Here is a 24,954-nt window from a genome sequence, read left to right on the forward strand (position 1 = left end):
ATTGCCTTTTTCTATCATTACAGTATGCAGGAAAGTGTGGTATTGGCAGAAGGATAAACGGGGATCAATGGAACAGAATAGAAGGCCCAGAAAGAGTTCCATGTAAACACACTTAATTGATTTCTTTTAAAAATGCACTCAGCATTACTGATGGCACCAGATGTTCTCTGGGTCCCTCAACCTTTCTGCTTTATTTTAAATTTTTTTTGTAGTTGTTCTTTCTTGTGGTGCTGGATGTTGAACGCAGGACCTCAGGCATAGTAGGCAAGCTCCCTACCACTGAGCTGTATTCCCAGCCCTGCTTAATTGATTTTTTACAAAACGCAAAAGCCATTAAGTGGTGTAGGACAGTCTTTCAACAAATGTTCCAGGAGGACAAGGATGGACATCCCTGAGCCAACAAATGGACTGCTGCCTAAGCCTCACCCCTGGTATCCAAATGGATCATAGGCTTAAGCATGAAAGAGAGACTATGAAAATCAGAGCGAGGGAGAGCAGTCTCTGTGTTTCGGACTGGGCAAATAGTTCCTGGACCTGACTCCAGCAGCAGGATGCATGAGGGGAGAGAGACCAGTCGGGCCTCATGAGCACTGAGAACTTGCTAGGTGGAGGGTTCCTGAAGATGGCGGAGAGAGAGGCTGCAGCCTGCGGGGGGGGGGGGGGGTGTTCACAAACCACGTGTGGGACAGGAACTGGGTCCAGGTTGCAGCACCAGCCGTCAGAACCTCCAGAGGAAGAGAGCAAACCACGCAGAGGGAGGGCGGAAGACCCCACAGACGGTTCCCCGGCTAGGACACGGCCGTGGGGTGCCTGAGACGCTCACCACCCTCCGTCATCAGGGGAAGGTAACCCAATCCACAAGGAAACGGTGGCCTGTGGGCCAATCAGGCTCACCGCCTGCCCTTGAGGTCTTATTGTGGCTCAGAGGGTGGACTGGCCTGCCTGCCATCGGCAGCTGTCCCTGCACAGTAGCCATGACAAAGCCGGGCCCACTTTCCAGAAGAGCAGGCTGAGCCCCGGCTCCAGGGCTAAGGCAAACCACAGCTGTGCTCAGAGGACCCAAGATCTGAACATGCCTCCACTGTGTCTTGTACACTTTCAATTACTATCACTTAAAAATCATCTTGCATCTTTTCAGTTGTTTTTGAATGTTCAAGATTATCTCTTAGAACCGGAGGTCAAGACGGAGGTTTTAATTAGCCAATGCCAGCATTTTATGGAAAGAGTATTTAAGTGACTGTTTTATTCAGCGCCTCTGTTCTGAGATGTTAAGTGTTCAGTATTCTCCTCTGGGTCCGTTGTCAGCAGGGTCTGTATTTCGCCTCCTCTGGTCATGTCTGGTCTTATGTGTGCAGAGATTCAGAAGTGGAGACAATTGGTCATTGTGAACTGTCCCCAGGGGCCGCGCCCAGTGTCTGCTTGTTGGGCTGGCGTGTGAGCACAGGCAGAACCCGGGAGGACAGCAGGAGGAGCGAGGACCGGGAAGTGCCTGAGGTGTCACCGCCACCGTAGGGTGGCGCCATGTGGTCGCTTCTCAGTGTCTGTCCACAGGCTCCCACCTTCACCCACCTTCAGACCTTGCCAGGGCTCTGGGATTCTTGGTGCTGGTGCGGCCCTGCCCCCACCCTTTACGTGGCCTTTACAGTGGCGGCCTCTCTCCCCCTCTTTTTCAGAAGAAACCTGCTTGCCACCCCCCACCCCCGTGTCCCATGTCCCCTCCCTTACCCCCGTGTGCACCAGCCACTCTACTCTGCTTCTGCGAGTGCTGCTTTCTCAGACGTGCCTGGGAGTGAGCACGTGGTGCCTTGGCCTTGCTCTCTTGGTGTCACAGCCGCCAGGTTCCTCTGTGTGGTAATAGTGACAGGCACCGTCTTTTTCAAGGCTGAATAACATTCTACTGTGCAGATGAGCTGTTTCCTTGTGCGGTCATCCATGGACGGCTGCCTGGGCTGACCACGTATCCTGGCTGTCCTGAACAGTGCAACGAGCACAGGAGTGCCCATGTCCCTTGGAAATCCTGGTTTCATTTCCTTTGGCCGTGGGCCCAAGAGTGAGGCCGCCGGGTCACGGGCGCTGTCTGTAGATCTGGGGGACAGACAGGCTGTTTCTCTTGCTGGCCATGCCAGTTGGCGTCCCCACAGTGGCCTGGCAGGGTCCCCTTTCTCCACATGCCGAGCAGTGTCTCTGGTCTTCTTGGCCTTCCCGTAACAGCCGCCCTGACAGCGAGGAGTGCCATCTCCCTGTGGTTAAGTCCTGCCTCCCGGTGAGCACCACTGTGTACTTTTCACGTGCTCGTTGGCCATTGGTGTGACTTCTTTTGAGAAGTGTCTATTTAGGTCCTCGGCCCATTTTCAAGCTGCACTGCCTTTTGCTATTGAGTTGCATGAGTCTCTTTTATTTTGGTGTTAACCTCTCACCGGATGTGAGTTTGTGAATACGTATACACACATCATCCCATATATGCAGTTGTGTAGTATTAATCATAAGTGACACATAAGAAGCCAGTCTTATATTTATTTTATGACACTCATATATGGGATCGTTTTCTCAGTTTGGGGGCAGGGGACAGACGCTGCTACTGTATGGAAAGGCTACTGATTTTTATGTGTTGATTTTAAACCCTGACAGCATCTGCCTTTTGACTTGGGGACTCAGGGCAAGAGATGTACAGGTCCCTGGGGCCTGGACAGTGTGCAGGGGAGAGCCAGCTGCTAGTGGGACATTCTGCATACTAAGTCCCAAGTGACAGGGGCGTCCCTGTGATCTTTAATAAACACGTATGTGTGTGTCCAGGTTCCTGAGTCTCATGATGGTATGGGCCGGACTCCAGGAGAGATGCCCTGGCCCTGGGCAGTGGGCTTTGGGCTGCACGTACTCAGGTGACTGTGGCTCTGTGGGGCCAGCAGAAGCCTGGACCTCAGAGCCGTGTGATGCCTCAGGACCTTGGCTGAGTGTTCTGCATGGGGAGGGTCTGGGTCCTCCCCCAGGTGGGACAGCTGCCGGGGTCTAAGCCCTCCAGTTCTCTGGCCTTGGTGGCTCTGAGCACTGGCCATGCTGATTTCCATGGGGAGGCTCTTCTAGAAGGCCAACCTGCAGGGCCTCAGACCTACCAAGGTAACGGGCTCCACGGCCACCCAGGGCCACCCAGGGCCACTCAGGAGAGTCGGTCACGTGATTTCTAGGCAGCACCAGGGGCTCACTGGACAAGAGCAGCCAAGCAGTTTGTGCTTTTCTCTCACCTCAGCATGGAGTGGGCTCAGCTAGTGGGGCTTCAAGTGAGACTGTCGGGGGTACTGCCCGGAGTGGCATGGCGGTCCTCCTGGGGAGGCTCCAGGGGGTGGGCAGGGCTGGAAACGAGTCAGGAGGAGCGGCAGTGGCTGCCAGCACCAGAGCCAAGGTGCTACCGCTGGAGTGACCGAGATCCCTGAGATGGGGCAGAGTGATGGAGGCTGGAGAGGGCGGCGGGGTGTGGCGGAGCAAGGCTGCGGTCAGGGCCACCGAGTGACCTGGGGTGGGACACAGGGACACTACGAGAGCAGCACCCAGAGCAGGCAAGGAACCCGACAGGACATGGGCGAAAGACCCTTTGCTAGGAGGCTGCAGACGGCCCAGGCCACTGGCACAGAGCAAGACAGAGGGGGGACTTCCGGAGATGGTGGCTGGTGGGGGAGGGGGATGGAGCTAAAGAGTTTGGGGCCACCTCTTGACCCCAGCAGGTGGAGGAAGGAGGTTCAGGAGGGGACAGTGTGGGAGCGCCCTGGGCGCAGAGGCCTGGGGAGGGCTCAGGAGGCAGGAGGTGATGGGGCTGGGGCTGGAGTGGGGCTGGAGTTGGGGCTGGAGCGCCCTGCTGGGTGGGGTTCAGTCCCCCAGATCTCCACACAGAGACAGCAACAGACAACCCAGGTCCTCCTCCAACGCCCTGGGAAGTGACAGGGATCACAGTTCAGGTGCTGCTCTGTGTCGAGTCCCAGGGCATCTAAGTGGGCAGGGGCTGAAAACAGTGCTAAGTAAAAAGTGAGTGGCTTTCACAGGAGACCTTGGAGGGGCCACACCTGCGGCAGCGTGGCTTCCTGGTGGACTTTGCGGTGCCCACGGATCTTATGGACAGAAGCTTCACTCGCTCGCAGGATGATCGCAGAGTGCTGCCAGCGCGGCCGGCGCCTGTCAGGGGGCCCCAGGGGCTTTTCCAAGTCTGTTTCTTGGTGCTTCCCCCCGGACGTCCCTATTCTTTCCACCTCCTCAAAAGGTCGATTCCAGGAATCCTCACCCAGGGTACCCAAGTCCAGAGCTGCTCGGGGCCTTGCCCAGCTGGTTCCTGCCAAGATTCAGTACCCAGCATGAGGCTGGCCCATGGGACACCTCTGCTCTCTGCCAAGTGGACAAATGTCCCTTCATGTCCCAACCACTAAAGTGTCAGCACACTGCTGCTGCTGCTGGGGGTGTGGCATCGTCTGTCACCCTGTGGGGAAGGATTACTGCTTCAGGGACGTCCAGTCTGGAACTTTGTTTTCAAGAACTTTAGTCTCAACTCTCAGCAGGTATCCACCACGGAGCTCACCTGCTCACCGATGACTGCCCCGCCATGAAAGGGAGCTGTGTGGAGGTGCCAGGGGACACTGGGAGTGACGGACTGCAGCAGCTCAGGGCAAGTGGCTCCCTGGGAATGCAGGCTACGGAGTCCCCTCTTCTGGTTTGCCTACAAAAAACTTCCTGTATTTTAAAAGCACCCTGGGCCAAGTTAATCTGTTGGTAGGCTGCTGTGGGCCACACAAGCCCCCGCTTTCATTTTTTAAAATGGACCGGAGCAGTTCAGACTTGGACACAAGTGGTGTCTGGTTCGGGTGTGATCACACCATGGGGCCGGCACAGCCGCCTGGGGCGCTCATTCATTCCTGGCAGCCCGGGGCGTCCACGGGGTTATTACAAGTTTGCGCTAAGTGGGTAAATGGTGTCCCTGCAACTGCAATTTCTGTGGCTGATTAACTCGGCAAGCATCTTCCCTGCAGTAGGACAAGGCCTTGGTAAGGATGCAGGCTACGGAGGATTTGGACTTTGGGTTATGGACTCGAACATGGGCAGATCACTTCACACGCTGCGCCTCCTCTTCTCACGTGTCCAGTTGGGGTTACATCTGTCCCTACCTTGTAATGGCATCAAGATCATCAAGGGAGACAGTCCAGCTCAAAGCACTTAGAACTGTGCCTGGCAGCAAAGCACTCTCAGGCCCGGCTGCCACCTGCTACTCTTGGTCTGGGGAGGCGAACCTCACTGCCCATCTCGGCTCCTGGTGGTGCAGGAACTAGCCACTGCGTGCCAGGAAAGGACCAGGCAGGCCTGGAAGAGGCAGTGCCAGGGAATGGACCAGCAGGATCAAGGGTCAGGCTGGAGGGTCAAGAACGCAGTCCTCTTCCAGGAGCACTCTCTGTGACCTGGTGATTCTTCCTACAGCATCTAGCCAGGACTTTCCCTGGGCCTCTCTACATGGCCTAAGCCAGTGGTTCTGAAACCCACTGAATGACCTGAAGGGTTTGTTAAAACAGGGTGCTGGGTCCTGCCCTCAGAATTTGAATTCAGGAGGCGGAAGAGGGAGCCAAGAATGTGCACTTCTAATAAGGTCACAGCTGTGGCCGCTGCCTGGAGAACCAACAGTCTAAGAAATTATGACAACGGTCAGTCGGGGTGTCATGGAGGTGAAGGTAAAGCGTCAGTCTTTGCCCAGTGGAGAAGAGGGGCCTGGGGGACTATGCCCTGGGACTGGCACTTGGGAGACCAAATCTGGGTTCTCCTTGGGCACTTTTGTCCAGTTGGTGTGGGGACCTGGGGGAGATGAGGTCAGAGCAGGCAGCAGCGTGAAGGGTAGGGTAGGGGGACAGGTCAAGTCTGTGGGGCTAACTGGAGAGAACAGGAGGTCTAGTCCAGAGGCAGGCCTGAAGGCCAGGTCTTCAGCCTGTCCTGCCTCTAAAACCTGGGGGGGACTTCCTCCATGAGGCATTTCCCAAATTAGGGACTGAAACTCACAAGTCAAGTACCGTGTGGCGACAGCAATTTTAAAAACCGAATTGAAAGAGAATAGAAGAGTTCATCACACCCAACACAGCCGTGGTCTCCTCGACTGGTTCTGGGCCTGTGTGCGTCCCTGTGCTGGGTCATGGTCTACGTGGGTCACAGCCTGAAGGCTCGGCTCACAGACCCAGAGGGGTGGCCTCTTCCTGCCGCAGCAGCTATCACAGCCTCTACCCTGGTGAGATGCTGACCCTAATATGGGGGGCATGAGGCCTCCAAATCCCCAGAGCAGCAAGGGCTGGGCAAGAGGTGGAGGAGAGCCAGCCGAGCCCTAGAGGGGCTCCACAGAGGGCTCTGCCCCAGGGCATTTGAGAAGAGGGGAGAACTCCTGCAGTCATGGGTGATGGGAGCTGTCAGGGAGCACGGAAGGCCACAGAGAGCTCGGACACCGACTCAGGGGTCGGCTTCATCTTGGGTACATCAGGGTGCCATAAATGTTTGAGTGGGACAGCAGCTGGAGGGAGACCTTGGGTGTGACAACACTGGGTGGCTCACCCAGCACCTCCATCCCCAACCAGGTAAGAGACACCTGAGAGTTAGAGACCCTGGAATCACCAGCTTGGACTGTCAGTCTGGCCACAACCCCAGCTCCTCTTTAAGTACAGTCTTCAAGATGCTGTCACTGGGAATTTCGGTGGGGAATTATTTTCCCTCTCATGGGGACCATTGTTTCCCACAGAGCAACCCAATATCATGTCTATGTTGAGGCCTTGTTACGCTCTGATCGTCTCAGTTCACACATTAAGAAGCAGGTATAGCTCTGTCTGCTTGGGGACACTGAGGGCCCCAGACTGCTGGATCAATGGCTCCTTGCATGAGCTCTTTATCAGAAGCTTCCAGCATTTCGGAGTCCAGACACTGAAAACATGGCGGCCAAGCAGAGAGCAGTCTTGCACTGTGGCCCCACCTTTGAATATGTAAGTTTCCTATTCTATCTAAAGGAAACTTTAGAAATTTAAGAGATCGTAAGAAATTTAAGCAATTTTCATTTAAGAAAATTTCACATTTAAGAAATTTTCAGAAATGCACAGGAACAGAAATGGCGGCAGAATTTAGAAGACAGCATATTGCAAAAGCCCATGTCACTTTTGCCCACCTCTTTCCTAAGCTGAAGCCTAATTCTCTTTTCATCCCGGGCACCGACTCACAGGAGGCCTTGAACATTCCACAATGTTCATGGCTAATTGTACTGCGGAACTGCCTGCTCCCTCTTTTCATGCTACGTACGTACAGAACACCAACAATTGCATCTTATTTCCTCTCATCCACCTTGATTGAGGCAGAAAAAGGATAAACAGCAAGTGCTGTTGCAAATATCCATCCAAAGTGGTAATTATTGCATCATTATATTCGCTATTTTACTTGTCATGTACCATTAGAAGGTAACAAGATCATTGTCAGTCAAAGATTGTGGAGATAATTAGAGCATCTATAGGTTAGCGGGGAATCAGATTGTGCTGGTACCCATCAACGCCAAGGCGCCGAACGTAATTAGAGAGAAAATATGCAAAGGTTGCGATGAGCGAAGCCCTGGGGATTAAATACCGTGACTGATTTGAGAGTGACTCTTCCACGTCCTGGCACTGCAGATGGAGGCCTCAAGCTAGGTGTGTGACAGAAGACAGGCAGTTCTGCTGGGAGCAGTGCATCCAGACGCCACTGGCTGCCCATGAGGCCCTGAGCAGGGCACAATTTGGAGAACACGCTCTACCGCGTTTTCCAATCTGCTGGGTTTTCCTCCCGTTTCTCCAGCCTGGGGGCCGGCCGTTAAGGCGTGGGACAGTGGGAAGTGGGCTTCTGCTCACCTCTGGCTGCTAACACCTCGGGGCCCACCAGGAGTCTTGTCAAGGGTCCCAGGATGTCCCCTAGCACCCCGTCACCACGGATTCAGAGTCCCCAAGTCCATCCACCCCCATGTCCAATGCCCGCCCAGCAGCCACCTGGCCCCACCACTAACCATGACTGCCGTTGGGCTTCTTTCCCAGTAAGACACAAACACCAATCCAAAGACCAATGTCATCAGGTTGATACGAGAAAATTTAACAACTTTTTACATCGTGAAAAAACAAAACAGGTTTAGAGGACAGAGGAGTCTGTAGACCAAGGAGGGGTACACCATGACGTCAACGAGACACAGGGGAAATGCCGGGGAGCAGCACACGACGAGTCCAGGTGAGGTCAGAGGAACGAGCAGAGGGCACTGTCCTCACGGCCCCCCCAGGCTCCTCGCCGATGGCCACAAGCACAGGCTTCTGCTCTGAGTGTGGAAGTAGGGTCGGGACACACAGCACTGGCTACCTGGGCCACACACGTCCTCGCCAACATCCAGAAGTCCCTTCCTGTGAGTTTTACAGCATTTTTGTTTAAAATACACAAATGAAAAAAAAAATCCATAACCCATGTGAGGGGGGAGGGCGCAGATGGCTACAGACACTAACTGGTGGGAGGCTAACTGAGCCGGGGAGGGCGCCAGCCACCGCGGGAGAACCTCCTGGTCTCGCGCGGGCCGGGTTCGGGCTCGGGTTCGAGGTGCTTCTGTCCGAGAGCCTGGTCTTGCACAAGTGTGGCTTCTTCCCTAAGAACCGATGGCCACTGCACACAAACAAGCAGCTGGAAGCTTGGTTCACATTTTTTAATAACATGGCACAGTTTACATTACACAAGAGGCTCCGCCGATGAGAACATGCTGAAGATTCAGTTGCTTCACTTTGCTTTTCACACAGGGTCTAGAAAGGACTTTGTTACATACAGGATAAACAGCAAAAGGTCTGTATAGAACAATCTCTTTACAATACTGAAAGCTACCACTACAGTTCCAGTGTACATATTCCTTGGATTTTTAAAGTTGTTGTCTTTTAAAAAAAAAAGAAACAAAACAAAACAAAACAAAAAAACCCAAAAAACAAACAAAAAAAAAAACCCCAAAAAAACAAAACAAAACACTGCACAACATCTGGTGTTCACAAAATCTGAAGCTCACAACTAAACCTTCAGTTTACTACTAAAATAGATCTCTCTGCTTATTAGAAACAATGGTCTGTAGTTAACTTTTTTTTTTTTTTTTTTGCAAAAACAGGATAACAACGTCAGATAGCACTTTAATATACTAGAAGACCAAATGGAACTAATTTTATTTCATACATGTATTTTACAGTCCAGTAGACAAGATATATTGTATTTCTCTGCTAGTAAAGTCATATTCTCTCCAAATATGTAGACAAGAAGTTTAATGTATTATAAAAGTATCATGAAGAGACATTAAAATTGATGCAAACTCAAAAACACACGCGCACACACACGACTTCTCCTCTGCCACCTGTCACCTCTGTGAATCTCGATGGCTCTGCGAGGTCGACCTGTCCCGGCTATGCCCAGACCTTATTACTGACTAGAGTACAGTGCGTCGCGCTGGGAACCCGCCTCACACTCAGCCGTTTCTGAATACAGTGAAAACATATCCATCATCTCAGAAAACGCGAAGCTTTCTTTCAGGATCTGTTTGGGTGTAATTAAATCGCACTGCAAAATGAGGAAGTGTGTATACATATGAAATAGGACACACTTAAAAAAAGGCATGGTTCCCACCAGAGGCGTGTGAGGTCGCGTGACTGGCGGTGACCGATTCTGGCGGCCTGCTCTGTCTGCCAGACACTGCTGCCGGCCCCTTATTTTGGCATCTGACCAATCCCACCCTCCCTGGCACTGGTTTGCCCTTCCTGGGGCGCACCTGCCCCTGAAGCCCACAAGCAGCAACTTCAGATGCAAAGTTCCAGCCTGGGGTCCCCTCTGCAAAATAGGATGTTTCTCCATTTGAAAAAAAAACAAGCAAGGAAAACAGAGTCATATCACGTAAGCGCTTGTTCAGGGAAAATATGACCTTAAGTATGTTGTAAATGGATTTGAAAAGGCTCCTTTGAGTTAGGCGGGCTTTTGTGAGAAGCCCTAACGTTCATTGCATAGTTGAAGGGTTTAGCTGTCTCTAACAATACGGGGAACACAGCCTTAGCAGGCCGTGCTCACTGACATTAGGTTTGCAAATAGCACATTTCAAGAAGTAGTAATGTATTATGTTACTTAATCTTTATCTATTTACATTTGTACAAAGTAAAGCTTTCGTCTCACCCTTTGCATATATGAACCACCAGCTCATGAAGCAATCTCTTTACAGGACTATGTACACGGCCTTCCCTTCCCATCTGAAAGAGCTCTGCGTGATGGATGGTGTGGGCTCCCCCGTCCTCCTCAAATTGGTGTGTGTTGTCATCTTTACTGTTTTGGCTGAAATCAAGAAGTTTCATACAAGGAACAAAGAGTAGGAGACATGAAAACATATGACTTAGCTAAAGGATCTGAAAAATTCCAACATAGAATATACAAAAACATTTCTAAATCTGCACGGAGTCTGTACATGTTTTACAAGGGGAGCGGTGGGGCTGGCCACCGCGTCTGCGCGGGGTGCAGGAGTCCTCCCTGCTCTCGGGGCTCCCTCCGCTCGTCCCCTTACCGCGCCTCGATGTCCTTCAGAGTGTGGGAGGGCGGCCGCTCCCTGATCTCCGTGGACAGAGGCGTAGTCCTGCGCGGAGACACCGGGCGGCCCCCTAGTGTAGAGATGAGCGGGGGCGGCGCACTCAGCGCCGCTGTGGGGGGCGTCTTGTTGAGCAGTCCATTCTGGTGGCCCGCCGTGGGGCTGATGCGCGGGTAGTGCATGCTGGGGAGGCCCGGCGTGAGGAGGCTGGGGTGCGGCAGGTGGCCGTCCAGGGAGGCAGGGTGCACGGCGTGCAGCCGCGGGTGCTCGTAGTCCTCGCGCAGCACGTGCAGGCGCTCACGCTCGTCCAGGTGGCCGGCCCGCTCGTGCTCCCGCCGTGGGTCCACAGCCAGCGGCGGGTGGTGGTGATGGTGGTGGCTGTAGTCGTGCGGCTCGCGGTCCCGGAAGGATCTGTCCGCCTCGTACAGCCGAGGGGCCGACAGTCGGTGCAGTGGGTCGCCGCGCAGCAGGAAGTCCCTGGCCAGCGGGTCCCTGCGGTGCACGTCAAGCTCGCGGTAAGGGTCCCTCAGCGGGTCCCGCATGGGGTCCCAGTGGAAGGACGGGTAGGGGAAGCGCTCCCCGCCCGGGAGTGGGCTGAGGCCCATGAAGGGGGTCATCATGCGGGTCCGGTCCAGGCTGCCGATGCCGCCCATGGGGTGCAGGCCCGCCACGCCCACCGCCATGGGCACCGAGGCCAGCGGGCCTGCGTGGGTACCCGAGGCTGCGCCCGGCGGCTCCGCAGCGCGAGGTGGCTGCGCGGGCTCCGCAGGCAGTTCGTGCTCCTCCCTGCGCTCCTCCTTGACCTTGACCTCGGCACTCTTCCGTGGGTTCTCATAGGCAGGTTCGCCCTTGCGCGGCTCGGCCTCGCGGCCCGAGGTGCTGCCCGGCCGGGCACTGTCTAGCGCGGGGTTCCGCACGTAGGGCGACGGCGCGCGCGCCAGCTGCTTGGCCTCCTCGCCAGCGGCACGGGCCTCGTGGCCGTGCCCGTCCTTCTCCGGCGCCGGGCCCTCCTTGGCCTTGTGCTCTTCTGCCGCCAGGTCTTTCCGCGACTCCGGGTGGTCTCTCTCCCTCTCTTTGGGTTTGTCCTTCTCGCGAGCCTCTGTGTTCAAATGACCCCTGATCTGCTCGGTGGCGCTGCGGCTGTGTCCCAGGGCGTTGGCCGGGAGGATAGGTGCTGGTGAGGGGTGGCTGGAGTGTCTCTTCTCCACACTTTCTCTGCGCAAGGAAGGGGAGACAAGCACGCAGGTGAAACGGCCTGTGGCTGGCGAGGGGCTGCGATGAAATGGCGGTGTGAAGAGGACAGGCTGGGGTGTGGCCCCCAGTCGCCGGGGCAGTGGACTGCCCCGAGTGGGGCAAAGCCGGCCACCTGACCTACCTGCCTGGATTTCAAAAGAAGCTTAACAGGGACAAAGTACTGGGGATGAGGGTGAGTGGAGAGTGGAGGGGCTCATCCTAGCTGTGTAAGAGCCACGGGCCTCAATCAAGGCCAAGACTGGGAGGAAGCACTGTCCCAGAGCCAGAGGGGGCCCGCAGGTCTCTAAGCCAGAGCTGCGGCCACAGAGCCTGCTGCCCAACTTCTCAGGGTCCTTTCATGTTAAAGGTACATTCTAAAAGCCCAGAGCAAAGTGACTCCCAACTGGCCGCAGTGCCAGTGGAGAGTGGATGTAAACACTGAAGGAGTCTCTGCCTCCTGACCCTCAGAACAAAGGCCAGTTTCAGCCAAAAGGCCGGGGACAGAACCAGCACCAGGGGGCCAAACAAGGAGTGGGAAAGGAATCCAGGGACCCAGGAATCTGGGGCCATACCCAACACTGGGCATTAGGTCAGTAAGAGCCAAAGTCCCAGGGGAACTTGGAGGCCAGCAGTAGAATAGCAGGCTGGGGACACAGAACATCTTGAGGGATATTGAGGATAACTTTAGAGGTCCTTCAGTAATGAGAATGTGAAAGGAGAACACCAGAGACCTAGTGTGGACGGGAACTTCTGAGGAGTAGGCAGAAAACGCAGAGCAGAGTGGCAAGAAGGTCAAGCCCAGCTGAGATGGGGAATCACTCAAGGCTCAGGATGCCCAGACAGACCTGGCCAAAGTGAGGAGAGGAGAGACACAAGCTGTCTCCAGGGCTAGAAAGAGAGGCAGAAGACCAGGCGGCCACGTGGGTGAGAAATGGACGTGCCCCTGCACCTTTGGGTTCCTAAGCTTATGTGGAAAGGCCGAGAAGAGTGACCTCAAGGGGAAGACAGAAGAGGAGATTTTATTAAGCTTCCTGACTTCCATCAAGAGGCCATGTGAATCCGTCAAGAGCGCCCTGAAAGGTGTGTCCTACTCAGTGACAGGTGAGCTGGACAGCCCGGGGTCTAGAGCTGGTCTGCTGTGGCCACACCCCACTTTAGCCATGTATAGCTCGAGCTGAATGCTGTCCACGTTGGCCATGGGTTCGGAGATTGTTATCATACTGCTCGGGAGGAGGAGAATTTGTTTCTTTTGTACAAAAGAAATCAACCACTCTACAGTGACAGCCTATGACGAGTATCCTGTGATCTGCCACACAGCCTGCAAAGGCAAACTCAGTCACCAGTACACATCGCACACAAGACACACAGTAAAGAGAAAGTCAAGATCAGGATCAAATTTCAATCCTAAGTGCCAAAAGGACATTGTTAGACATTTCTGTCAAGCATATCTTGTGCATCCCTTATCAGTGCATTTAAAATGAAAGCAGCCTGAAGAGGGAGAGAAAGGTGGGGACGAGGTTAAGAAGGCTACTGACATTCTTCAGAGACAACACAAGACTTTCCTCTTCAAGAGAGCTTCCTTTTTAGGCACAAGTTCCCAAGTGCAGAGACATCAGTGATTATTTAAAGCTGCTTGTCCACCGGGAAAACCAAACCAATACCAAAGCTTCTTTTTTGGACGCATCTCTACATTTGGGTTAGTAAAATTTTATTAGTCATCTGTGAGCCCCAGACTTTGAGTTTGAACAAAACTTGAGAAAAATATGATGAGGAAATGCAAAGATGATTTTCTAAAAGCAAACAAAAAGAGAGAGGAAGAGAGAAGCCTATGGATGGGTCATGGGCTGCGCGAACTTGAAAGCAAACATGGCGTTGATTCATGCTGTGTATGTCTGGCCCGGAGCGCCGGCTCGCTGTGTCACAGAGTCGGGCTTGTATGGGGATTGCTAACTCTCAGGGGCTCGGGAGCTCTCTGGGTACCGCTGCCACAGGGCGGGCGCCCTCCCTGGGCTGTGGTAGTGCTGTCATGGTCACTGTGCCACAGGGCACTGGGACTGAGGGCCGCTGGCACTAGCTGGCTGGGAGGGACCTGGGGCTACGGGGTGGCTGGAGCTCGAGGCTGGGACAGGAGGGTGGGTGGCCGGTTCCACTGGCACAGAGCGGGCTCCCCCATTGGGACTCCAGAGCGGTTTCTTTGCATACCTTTCTTTGTCATCTTTACTAACAGATGAGTCCCGTTTATCTACATCTCTATCTCTGTCATGAGCTGCAGCGGACGCGCTGCGCTCCAGCTCCCCTGGCTTCAACCAGGGCGGAGGGGTCGGGAACGACGGAGGCGTCCGGTGCAGCCGGTTCCAGGGCTCGTGAGGGTGGCTAAAGCTCTGCACACTGGGGCCATCCTTGTGGCCGAACACTGAGTTGGGTGCTGAAATGGCGAAGTGGGGAACAAAAAGTTTGGAGAGAGATTATACGACCTGCTGTGACGGGGTACTTACCAAAGCCTTCAACAGCACCCAGAGTTAAAATGAATACATGTTATTGGGAGCTGGAAGGAAAGGAGATCGACAGTCATTAGAGGAGCTCTGTCCTGCCCCTGGAGAGGCAGTGCACAGCTGTCTAAAAGTCCAACCCAAAAGCAAAAGTGGGGGTGGGCAGGGGGGATTAAAAATGAAAGGGACCAACAGGTGTCAGGATAACCTGATCACACGTATCTGGCGCATGCAGAGGCTCTGAGCATGCAGAAGGGCGGCTGTAATGGTGCATGTCATCAACTAGGAATCCTGTTTCCTCTCCCTGCCAGACCCTGCCTCCCATCTTCCCAACATGGGCAAACTACAGTGAGCCCCGGAGACCACTCAGGACCTCAACCTGAACACACGCAGAAGCCCTCCAGGCTGTCCCTTAAAGAGCCCTCATTCACTGTGGCGGTGACCTAGAGCTACACTTTAGGTCTCCTCTGCTCCCCAAATAGGAACAGATATGTCTGCAAGACCACCAGCTGCACATCCAGAGACTGCGGGGCTTCCAGGACACGCAGGGCTGGCAGTCCCTCCTACTAGAGATTATTCAGTAGCAGAGAGCTGCAGGGCTCTCCAGGTCACAAGGACGTGCCACAGGTCTTGATGGCTCTGGGCCTGGTTCTGCAGTTCTTCACTTCACTGTTTCAACCCCATGGGAGCCACAGGTGCTTTTGCTTCTAGTAGAGGCTATGGCCAGCCCTTGGGTGGAAGAGATGGGAGTCAACTGTTTGCAGCCATCAGCTACATCACTTTCCCTGGCCCTAGGGATGGACGGGACAGTGGCCTCCTTAAACCAGTGGCTTTGCACACGTCCACCAACTCCACTGTGTAAGCCTGCCATTGGAATTATATGACTCCGAGTTCATTCCCAAGAGTATACGTTTCCTTCATCTCGGAAGGTCTGGTGTCAGAGGAGAGTCCAGGCAGGTATGGAAAGCTAGAGGTACTCACTAACTGACGGGTTTCCAAGTCCCCCGAAGGCATTGCCACCAACCGCTGCTAGGCCTGTGAAGGTGGACGGCCTATTGAAAGGCTCTGCAAACAAAGGCAGGAGGAAGGAGGGGCTCAGATTCCCCAGTGGGACAGGAGCAGCGGGGTGAGGGTGGGTGGGCGAAGCAAAGCCAATCCCCGTCCCACCCACACCTGGCTTGCCTTCCTAGTGGGGTTGGTAAGTACCCATGAGGACTGCGTCCCTGCCCTGCCTAGGGACACAGGAGCCCCATGCTCCAAGGTGCCTTCCCGCACCTCTCCCAGGAGGGTACTCTGCAGCCTCTCGCTGGACAGAAATAAGACCACCCCTTACGTTCCCAGGGGTGAAGTCCTATTATACCCTGAGTCTGCTTGGCCACATGCAGAAAATATCAGTAAATAAAGGCCACAAAACCAGGGGCCTCTGTAACATCGGCCTGTCTTTCTTCCACCTGCCGAAGGTGCCTTGGCTGTGGAAGGCGTCGATGTTTCCTCCCAGGGAGGGACAGAATGCCCTGGACTCCAAGTCCCTGAGGCACCCAGGACAAGCTGTCCCCCACCATTAACTCAGGGCAGAGCAGGACTAGCACAGACATACTGGCGAGGGAGGTGGTTTAGGCGGCAGTGAGTCCTGAGGTGGTACCACATGCTAACTGGGCCCCAGTGGCGAGTGACTTATGGAGGACGGTTCCCCATGTGCTGGTAGGCGCAGCAGGAGCCACCTTGCCCCCGTGAACTCACCCAGGTGAGCAGCAGGGTTGAGGAAGTTGCTGTGATGAGGAGGTGGCCCAAAAGGGGTCCCGGTGGGGTGTGCAGCACCTGGTGAGTCAAACACCACCAAGGTCAGGGCTTACAGAAAGCAGCTTCGAGGAGCAGCCTGCTTCAGCAGGCCTGGGGACCCCAGGAAGTCTGCTGGGGTGAGGCCCATGCCTGCGTGGCCCCTCTCCTCTTTCCCAGGCAGGCAGAGCCTCGCCTTGGGTGCCAGGAAGAGCCAACTTCCTTGTGGATTCAGTAGCAAACCCCGTGCCTGCAGGGCATCCTGGTCCATGCTGAGGCTGCCTTCCTCACAGGTTCCCCCTATCTACATTTGCTTATCAACTCTTTATCACACCTGATATGTATGCTTGTAAGTCACCTCAAATCCTTCTCCTGAGGAGGCTGGGAAAGGAAGGAAAGAAGGAAAGGGAGGACCAGATGTGCATGAGTTAGGGAAGGATAATGCTTCCATAGCTCAGGCCATGGGGCGGGGCCACTCACTGCTCAGAGTCAGGGGGTGTGGCCTGGAGGGGCGTGGCACCGAGGGAGCTCCACCCTGCTGTGTATATCAGGCATTAGTCTCTGACAGTGAGATAAAAATGCCGAATTTAACTAACATTAACTAGTAATAAATACCAGGTTAAAGTTTTATCATATTACCATTTTGGGGCAAAATTCAAGCGTAATCAGTACCTATATTTACCCATCTACCAACAAGGTTCCATAATGCCTGGCATTTTGTCTAAGTTCCTATAAATAAGTGCAAATTCCCTCAAGAAAAGACAGTGCAGGAGGGCTGTCCCTGGGCTGCCAGGACCACCAGCACGGGAGAAGTGTGGGTCAGGCACTGCCTCTCAGCATCTGAAGGGACCTGGGCTGTGGTCCACCTGGTGGCTTTTTTTCCACCTGGGAGTGCAGAGAGGATCCCCCAGCTTGCCAACTCAATGGACTTTTGGCCACATGCTGTCTGCAGTGCAAGCTCCTGAGAGCTTCAGTGGAGACCATGCTTCACTCCACCCAGGCCCCAGGGATGCCTACAGTTCCAGAATTATCAAAGCAAAAGATGCAATTCATCTACTTTGGCTCAAATGAAAGCCAGGGAGAAATCTATTTCTCTCCAAAAACTGCTCTTAGTGTGGCCATGTCTCGGAGCCAGATTCCATGGCAACAGAGCCTTCAAATGTGACAGAAACAACAGGAAAGCCAGAGACCTCAGCAGATTCCTCTGACCCTCAAGAGTGGTCCCCTTGCTCTGGCAACAAGGCCTAGGATGAGGATTCTCGCAACTCTCTCTGCCTCCGTGGGAGACCATGTGCCCCCAACATGAGCCATGGGCGGCAGCAGGCCAGCCAGTGAAGCAGGGAGCCCATCAACACTCAAGTCCACAGTGGGCATGAAGCCACTTGTCACCAGAGTCAGTCTAGTGCTGCTGTTTTTAAGTATTTACGGAAGCCAGGTGGCCCACCTTCTCTATCACAGCCCAACCACTGACAAACAGCTCAGTTGGGTTTCTTTACCATTAGACCCTGAAACACAGCCAAGTGTAGTGTCACAGTGCAAAGCCACCCCTTGCCCGTGCATGTCCCCACAGTTCCTGGCACCCCCTTTACTTCTGACTGGCCCTTGGATCTTCCCTCTTTCTCAGTGGCATCTGACAATCTGACGTGCTGTGGGTTGCACTGGTTTGGTACACACAGCTCCAGAGTCCCTGCAGGGGAGGACGGTCTCTTTCCCTTCCAGGTGTACCAGGATGCCGTTTAGGTGGTGAGTGAGTGAGAGCACAGGGCCCAGACCTATCTGTTTGGCTACCTAAAGACCACATTTCTCACTCCATTGCCCCCTGAACTCACCAGAGGCAGAGAACAAAGTTGAAGGTCGAGCCAGGTCATGGGGGTGGTGGATGGCTCCAAAGAGACTGGGGCCTGGTGGACGGCTTAGGAACTCAGGCTTCAGTCCGAAGTCCAGCTTGTGTGGGTCTGACTGCATCTGCTTCTGCAGTGGCAAGGGGACAACAGAAGATGACATTCCAAGTGAGCAGCAGGAGAGATTCACTCAGAGCCTGAGACCATGGGAGTGGGCTCTTGGAACGGTCCACATCTGGGCACTGGCCCTGGTGAAGGTCAAGTTTAGGAAGCCGGGAGAACTAGGTGATCCTCATGGGCAGAAGCAGGTCCACCTAGGAGGGGTCAGCAGGGACTGCTGCAGGGGAGTGCCTAGTTCTCCAGAAGAAGAAGCACCGAGGGCAGGCCTGGAGCCTGGCTGGAGGCTGGCCTGTGGCTATTTGATCAGGGAGGGCAGCCACATCCTGTTCACTCAACTGGTACTGCTGAGTGGTTTACTATATTGCTGTAAAGGTCCATTTTAGAAAGTTTTAAAATAATAGCATTTTAAAGCTCATTTTATTAGGAATTCTGTGTGAATAATCTGCTGTGTAAATTAATTGTTTAATGCCTCTTAGCCATACTCTAATAGATTACAGCACATTAGTAACTGAACATTATGAAGAAATATTTGCATGCCTACAAGCTAATTTTCTAATGATCACTGTTACATAAAAAAAAAAAAAAAAAACAAGATGAAAGCAAAGTAGGCGTATAAGTTTAACTAATGGGGGTGTTTCTACTTAGGACTACCCCAATCACCGGAAGAGGAGGAGGAGGAGGAGGAGAGGAAGGGGGGGGAGGAGGAGGAGAAGGAAGGGGAGGGGGGAGGAGGAGGAGGAGGAGGAAGGGGGGGAGGAGGAGGAGGAGGAGGAGGTGGCAGCTAGTCCAGGCAGTGGCCCATGGAGATCCTCTCCTGCTATGAAGTCCTGGGTTCATTTCTTTTCACCTGCCCACCCTGATGCTGGCCTTCCAGCTTACCTTCCTCTGAGGCTGTGGGCACTGGCCAGAGGCTTCCTCTAGGCTCTGGCCTCTCTTTGGAGGCGGGTAGCCCTCTCGCCTGCATGGCTTCAAGTCTTCCGGCCTTCTTATTTCTTGACAGCCTTCCTTCTGAGTCAACTCCACACCTCCCAGACAAGCACTGCCCTCCATGTCCCTCACCTCCCATGGCCTGGGACCCTGAGACCTGAGCTGAGCTGCCTTCCCCCTGTTGAGGGCTCCTTCACAGCCCAGCTGCTCTTGCCCCACCCCAGCCCTCCTCCTCCTGAGATCCCTGCCTGCTGCACAACAGAGAAGCTTCGGGAGAGGGTCTCTGCAACAGAGCAGGGGCCCAGGAAGTGGGCTGTCCCTCAGCACTGCAGGTCAGAGCCCCCTGGTCCTCACGGGAGTGACTGACACCTGCTGGGAGCTCGTGCTTAGGAGTAACACCTGGGAAAACAAATGGAACTTGTGGCCTTGGGCACCACAGATCCTTATTGCAAATGCCTGAGGAGTGAGACAGGGAGAGAGGGGCCCTCTGAGCCCCGCGGTGAGCAGCCCGAGCCTAGGCGGCTCACTAAAGAGCTGAGTAAATGAGCACTGCCGAGCAAGGGGAGGGGACGTCTGCTCAGACCCACAGGGACTGCCATAATGGAGTCCCTCCCTAAAGGAGCAGCGGAGCCCAAACCAAGCCTGATTCACTATCAATCTATAAAAATCTCCTGAGTACCTCCTTTAATTTGGTTGCCAAATTATTCGGTGCTAACATCGCATGGTGTACAGCACAGATCCATTAAACCAACTCAGGTCCATGAAGCCAAACGGAGCCTAGGATTGCCAGCAGTTTGTGGGAGGGGAAGATGAACAGAGCCATCTCCTGTTCAAGGGTCTTGCTGATTGAATGGGGATAATGAGAGCTGGAGTTGCCAGGGGCGTTTCTATGGAGAAGCTGCTACACACAACATCCTTCATCACCTTCAACCAAAGGACAAAAGGAAGACATCTTGCGCCTATAGTTCTGCTGACCATGTCACCCGAAACCAGAAACCATGAACTAATCAGCAACACCACGAGGTCCCAATTACACTGAGTCCAAAAGGAGGGAAAAGTGAGCGGCACTCACTGATACGACGTCAGCACTAGGGGCAGGTGTCCAAAGCCAAAGGTCTCTCGGAGGTTTGTTCCTCCCTTCTAACTAGGTTCCATCTTTGCTTCTGAACCACTGAACCCTGCCATGTGACTGGCGTGTCCTCCTTGCCTATGGGCCTCAGGATGACCCTAAACGCTGCCAGGACCTAGTCACGCATGAAGAAATGGACAGAGAAACCTATGCTAGAATGACCTGCTTGGATGTTTCTCATCATTTTTCCAGGCTGCAAAGACCCGGGCTAAAGTGTGGACGTCAGGTTCCATATGCCTGAGCCAAGCCCCGGAACCGTGTCACGTTACCACCCGCATGCTCTGTCTCCTCCCTCCTGTGCCACAAAGGCTCTGGTCAAGCACGGACCATCTTCATCTGTATGGTGCAAATAAAAAGGACCTGCCTCAGGTGGTCCTGGCAGGTACTGACTGTCTCTTAACACCTGGATAGGTCACCAGGAAGACTGACAGATGGTAAGAGCAGGCCCAGCATGACCTCCGGAAGGGCTAATGTGATCATGCACACTGCCGATGGAGGTTCAGCACCACCATCTCCACATGGGGCATAAATATCATTTCCCCAAACCCAAAAAGGAAGAGAACACATGGGTTGCTACTAAAAAACAAAACAAAACCATCTTCTGTTGGCTTTCTCAGCCTCTAAGTGTTCTCCATATTCTAGTTCTTGCTCACTATAATTAAAACGTTTATTTCAGGATTAAAACCATATTTAAGCCCTTTGGATCTTAGTATTTAAGTAAGATGATAAATTTATCAAAAGGAAAGATGCACCAGGGAGCTACCAGTTTGCTTTTGTTCTGTGATTCTGCTGGAGGTTTCCCTCGTTAAGGTTCTCAGATGGGCTTCCCGAGGGACCTCTCCCTGCCTCTGGTCTTCAGACCCTGTTTTGAATGTTCTTACTCAGGTGTTCCTGGGCAGATCACGTGCTTGCACCCAGCCCCCCCCCCCCACCCCGAACCAGGAAGGTCGGACTGACCTTGACTTTCTGTTGGTGGTGGTAAATCTGCCAGGCGATGTGAACATGCATAGCACACCACTTCCCTGGTTTCTGGAACAAGAAAGAGCAAAGTGGTCAGAAGGAGACGTTTCAGGGAAACCGCCTGCAAATCCCCCAAGCTCTCAAACCGCCTGCAAATCTCAAGCTTTCTGGCTGCAGAGACTTTTTTCATGAAACAAGAGAGCTTTGTGCCTCCAAGAGCCTCCCGTCAGCAACCATGCCGGGCCCAGCCATCAGGGAGCCATAATCGCTCTCCCCCTCTTCCTGGGGCCCAGACATCAGCCACCACTCAGGAAGCCATACTTGACAAGGACCCCCGGTTACCAAGGACAAGATGGGAAAAGCCTGAATCCCACTTTGTGCCTCTTCTTTCTTTTCTGGTGCCAGCTGGCAGACCTGGTGAAGTAGGAAGTCCTACTTAACAAATGTGGCTATGCTATAATACAAATCAGCTGTTCACAAGGGCTAATTAGGGAGCGTCAGAATCAAATCAAAACAAGAAAGGGCACAGGACCTGTCATAACCTCCTCATGGTTGTTGCTTCTTTAACCCCCAAAGCGGGGCAATGGAATCCATCCCACTGCTGTTGAAGTCCAGTGACCCCATATGCTTCATTAAGAGCTGACCACTCATTCATGCTGGGACACTGTTCATGTCCAAGAGAAGGGGAGGGGCGGGGAGGGGAGGGGAAGGGAGGGGAAGGCATTCTTTCCTCCCTACTCTCCAGGCTTCTGCAATACCAAGTCCCTCCTCCACCCCTGGAGGAGTGCAGATCAATTTGCATCTCCCAAATCATTCCATGCCTTGGTTTCTGAGCAGTGGGGTGACGGCAAGTGCCTCTCTTCTGCCACTCGGGGCAGGGACCACCTCTTTCTGCTTCCTGCCAAGCAATCTCCTCTTAAGCCTAGAGTGCATGCGCGGTAACTACTGGACAGAAGGAAAGAACTCCATTCTGCACTGGCAAAGGACAGAAGCTTCGGGTTTCTGTAGTAGGAAGCTGTTCCTGAAATACAGACTCAGGACTTTTCTCCTGTCATGGACTGACAGGTTGTTTGACATCACAAGTACCACACTGCCTCACCTAAGTGAGGACACAGACCTCCTGTTCCTTTTGGAGAAGGTGGATTATCTGAGAGTATGCACCAGAAATGGGTGGGGACTGCAGGAAGTCTACTGCCCATTATCTACCACTCAGCCCGGCATGGGGAAGTTGGCATTCACAGAGGGGCCATCTGCTGGCCAGGCACCAGACCTCAGGACGTTCTGCTTTAAACAAGACTTTAAACAACCAATGCTCACAGTATCCTTTCCCACACCACAGAAACAGGTCAAGTGGCTACGAAAGTCAATAGCACCTCGTGCTGAACCAGGGAGCCACAGCAGAGCATACCCATCCAGGTAAGTATGCATTTCCTAAAGACACTGACTGCAGCCCGTCGCTCAAGTCTTCCTCCCTGAGATCCAATCAGACTTTCTACCAGACCTGCTCACACCAGAATCAGACTCAGCTCTACCAGTTACATAAATAAGAAGCCTGTGGCCTGGCTTCCTCCACTGCCCAAAGCAAAACAACTCGGTCACTTGCATCATACAGGACCTGAAAATCCAACCATTGTGCCACAGCCTGCTGGGTAGGCTGGCTACAGACTTGCGTTTCCAACCCACAGGGAGTCAAACAGAGGTTGTAAAACAGTGCTAGAAGAGGCTTTCTTACCCTTAACATAGGTCTGAAAGGATCTGTCAACTGTGAAGAGAAAATGACAACTTGGTTACACGCCTGTCACTCAAACAATTGCTCTAATTAACAAATTTGTAGTGCTTCATTAGGAGGGGAAATTAAAATGTTAGAATTTTACTTTTAAATGAAGCCCTTTTGGAGAATAATTAACCCATTTTCACACTATCAAAAGTGCCAAGTGTCCCCTCCCCCACTGACATCACTGACGACAACCCGGTACAAGTTTAATCAACAGCAGCGTGTCCTGGGTAGCCTGGCCCTGGTGCTGCCCAGCCTGAGGCTCCCGGGGGGCAGCCCTTCCACACCACACCGAGGGTGCGGGGGAGAGCAGGCTGAAGAGGCAGACTCAGGGTCAATGCTGAGGGGACGCATGGGCCAGCCTTTCTGCAACAAGAGTCACTGCGGGGGTGGCCGCTCTCGGGACCTTCAGCCCGAAAAGCTTCAGCCCATCTACATAGCTCCCGCCATCAGCTCCAGCTGCCCTTACCCAGGGAGGAGACAGCACTGGGATGGCGATCGTTCTCTCACATTTACTATAAAGATAAATGACCGTTGTCGAGACAAGATTGTACCTCCTGTGGAACTTCAAGTTCTTTTTTGGGAGTAGGTGCAGTGTAGACCATTAATAAATGACATTACCAAAGCATCATGGATATTTTACTCAGCTCTAGAGCACAGGGGATCCCGGCCACATTAAAAGCAGAGGGCCAGAGGAGCCATGGGGTCTGGGATGTCCTGACCTTGGGTAGCGGGTGGCGGGGGCTGATGTCCAGCAGGAGAAGCACTCAGTGCTTGTCCATCCAGAGCACCCACAGCAACATAAAGACTTGCAGACAGAAAGGCTTGGTCAAGTAGGAACTGGAGAAGCCACAGTGTCCACTTTCTAGGCTCAGATCACAAGCCCGTCCCCCTCCTTTTGCTGGGAAGTCAGCCTTCCGGTGTCACTCACGGGGCAGGAGAGAGTGTCTTCCAGGAGGAACTGGCACTCTCTTGCACAGGTGGGGAGAGTCCCTTCCCCGAGAGCAGCTCTCTCAAAGGAGATAGGAGGGTCGCGCACAGGATCTGTCCCCTGCACACACCCGGGTTACCTGAGACCAAGCCTGACTTGGCACGTACCCGTGGGTCCTTCTGAAGTAAAGTGTGTGGGACTGTCCCGGGCCGAGCAGCAACATCGATAGGGTTGGATGTCTACAAATTAATTAGACCACAGCTTAGGAAGCACAAAACACGGGACATGAAGCAAAACCTTTCCTCCTTCTAAATGAAGAAGTGAGACTTCATCTGTTTCATTCTAAATCACAGACTCATTTTTCTCAGTGAGCACGTGAGCTTGTACAGGGCTGCTCCCTGTTTTCTCAAGCGCTCTGACCAGAGGCTGCTCTCTTCCATGGCATCTAAAGCAGAGAGGTGGCCTCCAGCACCAGCCACCACAGTGGAAGCCACAGGACCAAACAGGGCAGCCACGCATGGAGAGGCTGGCCCGGACGCCTCCTTCCCAGGTGGCCCAGCTCTGGCTGGCCGCCTCTCTGCCCCCTCCAGACGTTCCAGGAGATGCTCAAGTGAACACTGCCATCGTTTGCAGTGTCAGGTGCTTCTCATCAGAAGAGCTGACAGCACTGCGCAGACATTAAGCCAACGCTCCACGTTTTAGCTGGCAGACAATAACAAGAAATTACACTCAGTAATGACTCATTAGCGGTGGTGGAAATGGGACAAGAGAACCCAACATAGGGACCACACAGACGCAGTATCAAATTCTGCCTGTGTCTCCCCTATCCTACCTCCCTTCTTACACACCACTCATAATATTAACCTATCTGTAGGCTTTTGTCCTTTGAATGAACAACAACCAAAAGCCTACTTCCGGCACAGTCATTATGGTCTTGTGGGAGAAGGATTTTAAAACTATGTAACACCAGTTATTTAGGAAATCACAACCTCCAGGACACCCTCCCCCCAACACACACACCAGAAGTTAACTCGTGTGGAAAAGGAGCTCAAGTTCAGGCACCAGGCTCGCCTCCCTGGTGAAGGGGGAAGGAATGAAAGGAAAGCAATCAGCTGCGGCACAACCAACAATTAAGCTGGAGTTGTTAACAGCCTGATTTGCATACATATGAAGAACTCCACTAATG

At 53.5% G+C, this 24,954-nt stretch overlaps 1 protein-coding gene across 4 annotated transcripts in view; it reads right to left on the reverse strand.

Annotated features, from left to right (window-relative positions):
• Positions 1-8,681: 8,681 nt before the first annotated feature.
• Auts2 (activator of transcription and developmental regulator AUTS2) overlaps positions 8,682-24,954 on the reverse strand; it is a 1,136,204-nt gene continuing 1,119,931 nt past the window's right edge. For all 4 annotated transcript variants that reach the window (XM_027948695.2, XM_071605467.1, XM_027948694.2 and 1 more), the window contains exons 12-19: positions 23,936-24,007; positions 22,796-22,825; positions 21,061-21,132; positions 17,916-18,057; positions 16,051-16,128; positions 15,292-15,375; positions 14,024-14,246; positions 8,682-11,803 (exon numbers count right to left, since the gene is read on the reverse strand). In XM_027948695.2, the coding sequence (XP_027804496.1) occupies positions 10,564-11,803; positions 14,024-14,246; positions 15,292-15,375; positions 16,051-16,128; positions 17,916-18,057; positions 21,061-21,132; positions 22,796-22,825; positions 23,936-24,007 (1,941 nt within the window). In that variant the 3' untranslated portion in view covers positions 8,682-10,563. The remainder of the gene's footprint in view (positions 11,804-14,023; positions 14,247-15,291; positions 15,376-16,050; positions 16,129-17,915; positions 18,058-21,060; positions 21,133-22,795; positions 22,826-23,935; positions 24,008-24,954) is intronic.

The sequence above is a fragment of the Marmota flaviventris genome, chromosome 19, assembly GCF_047511675.1.
Source record: "Marmota flaviventris isolate mMarFla1 chromosome 19, mMarFla1.hap1, whole genome shotgun sequence".
NCBI classification, from domain to species: Eukaryota; Metazoa; Chordata; class Mammalia; order Rodentia; family Sciuridae; genus Marmota; species Marmota flaviventris.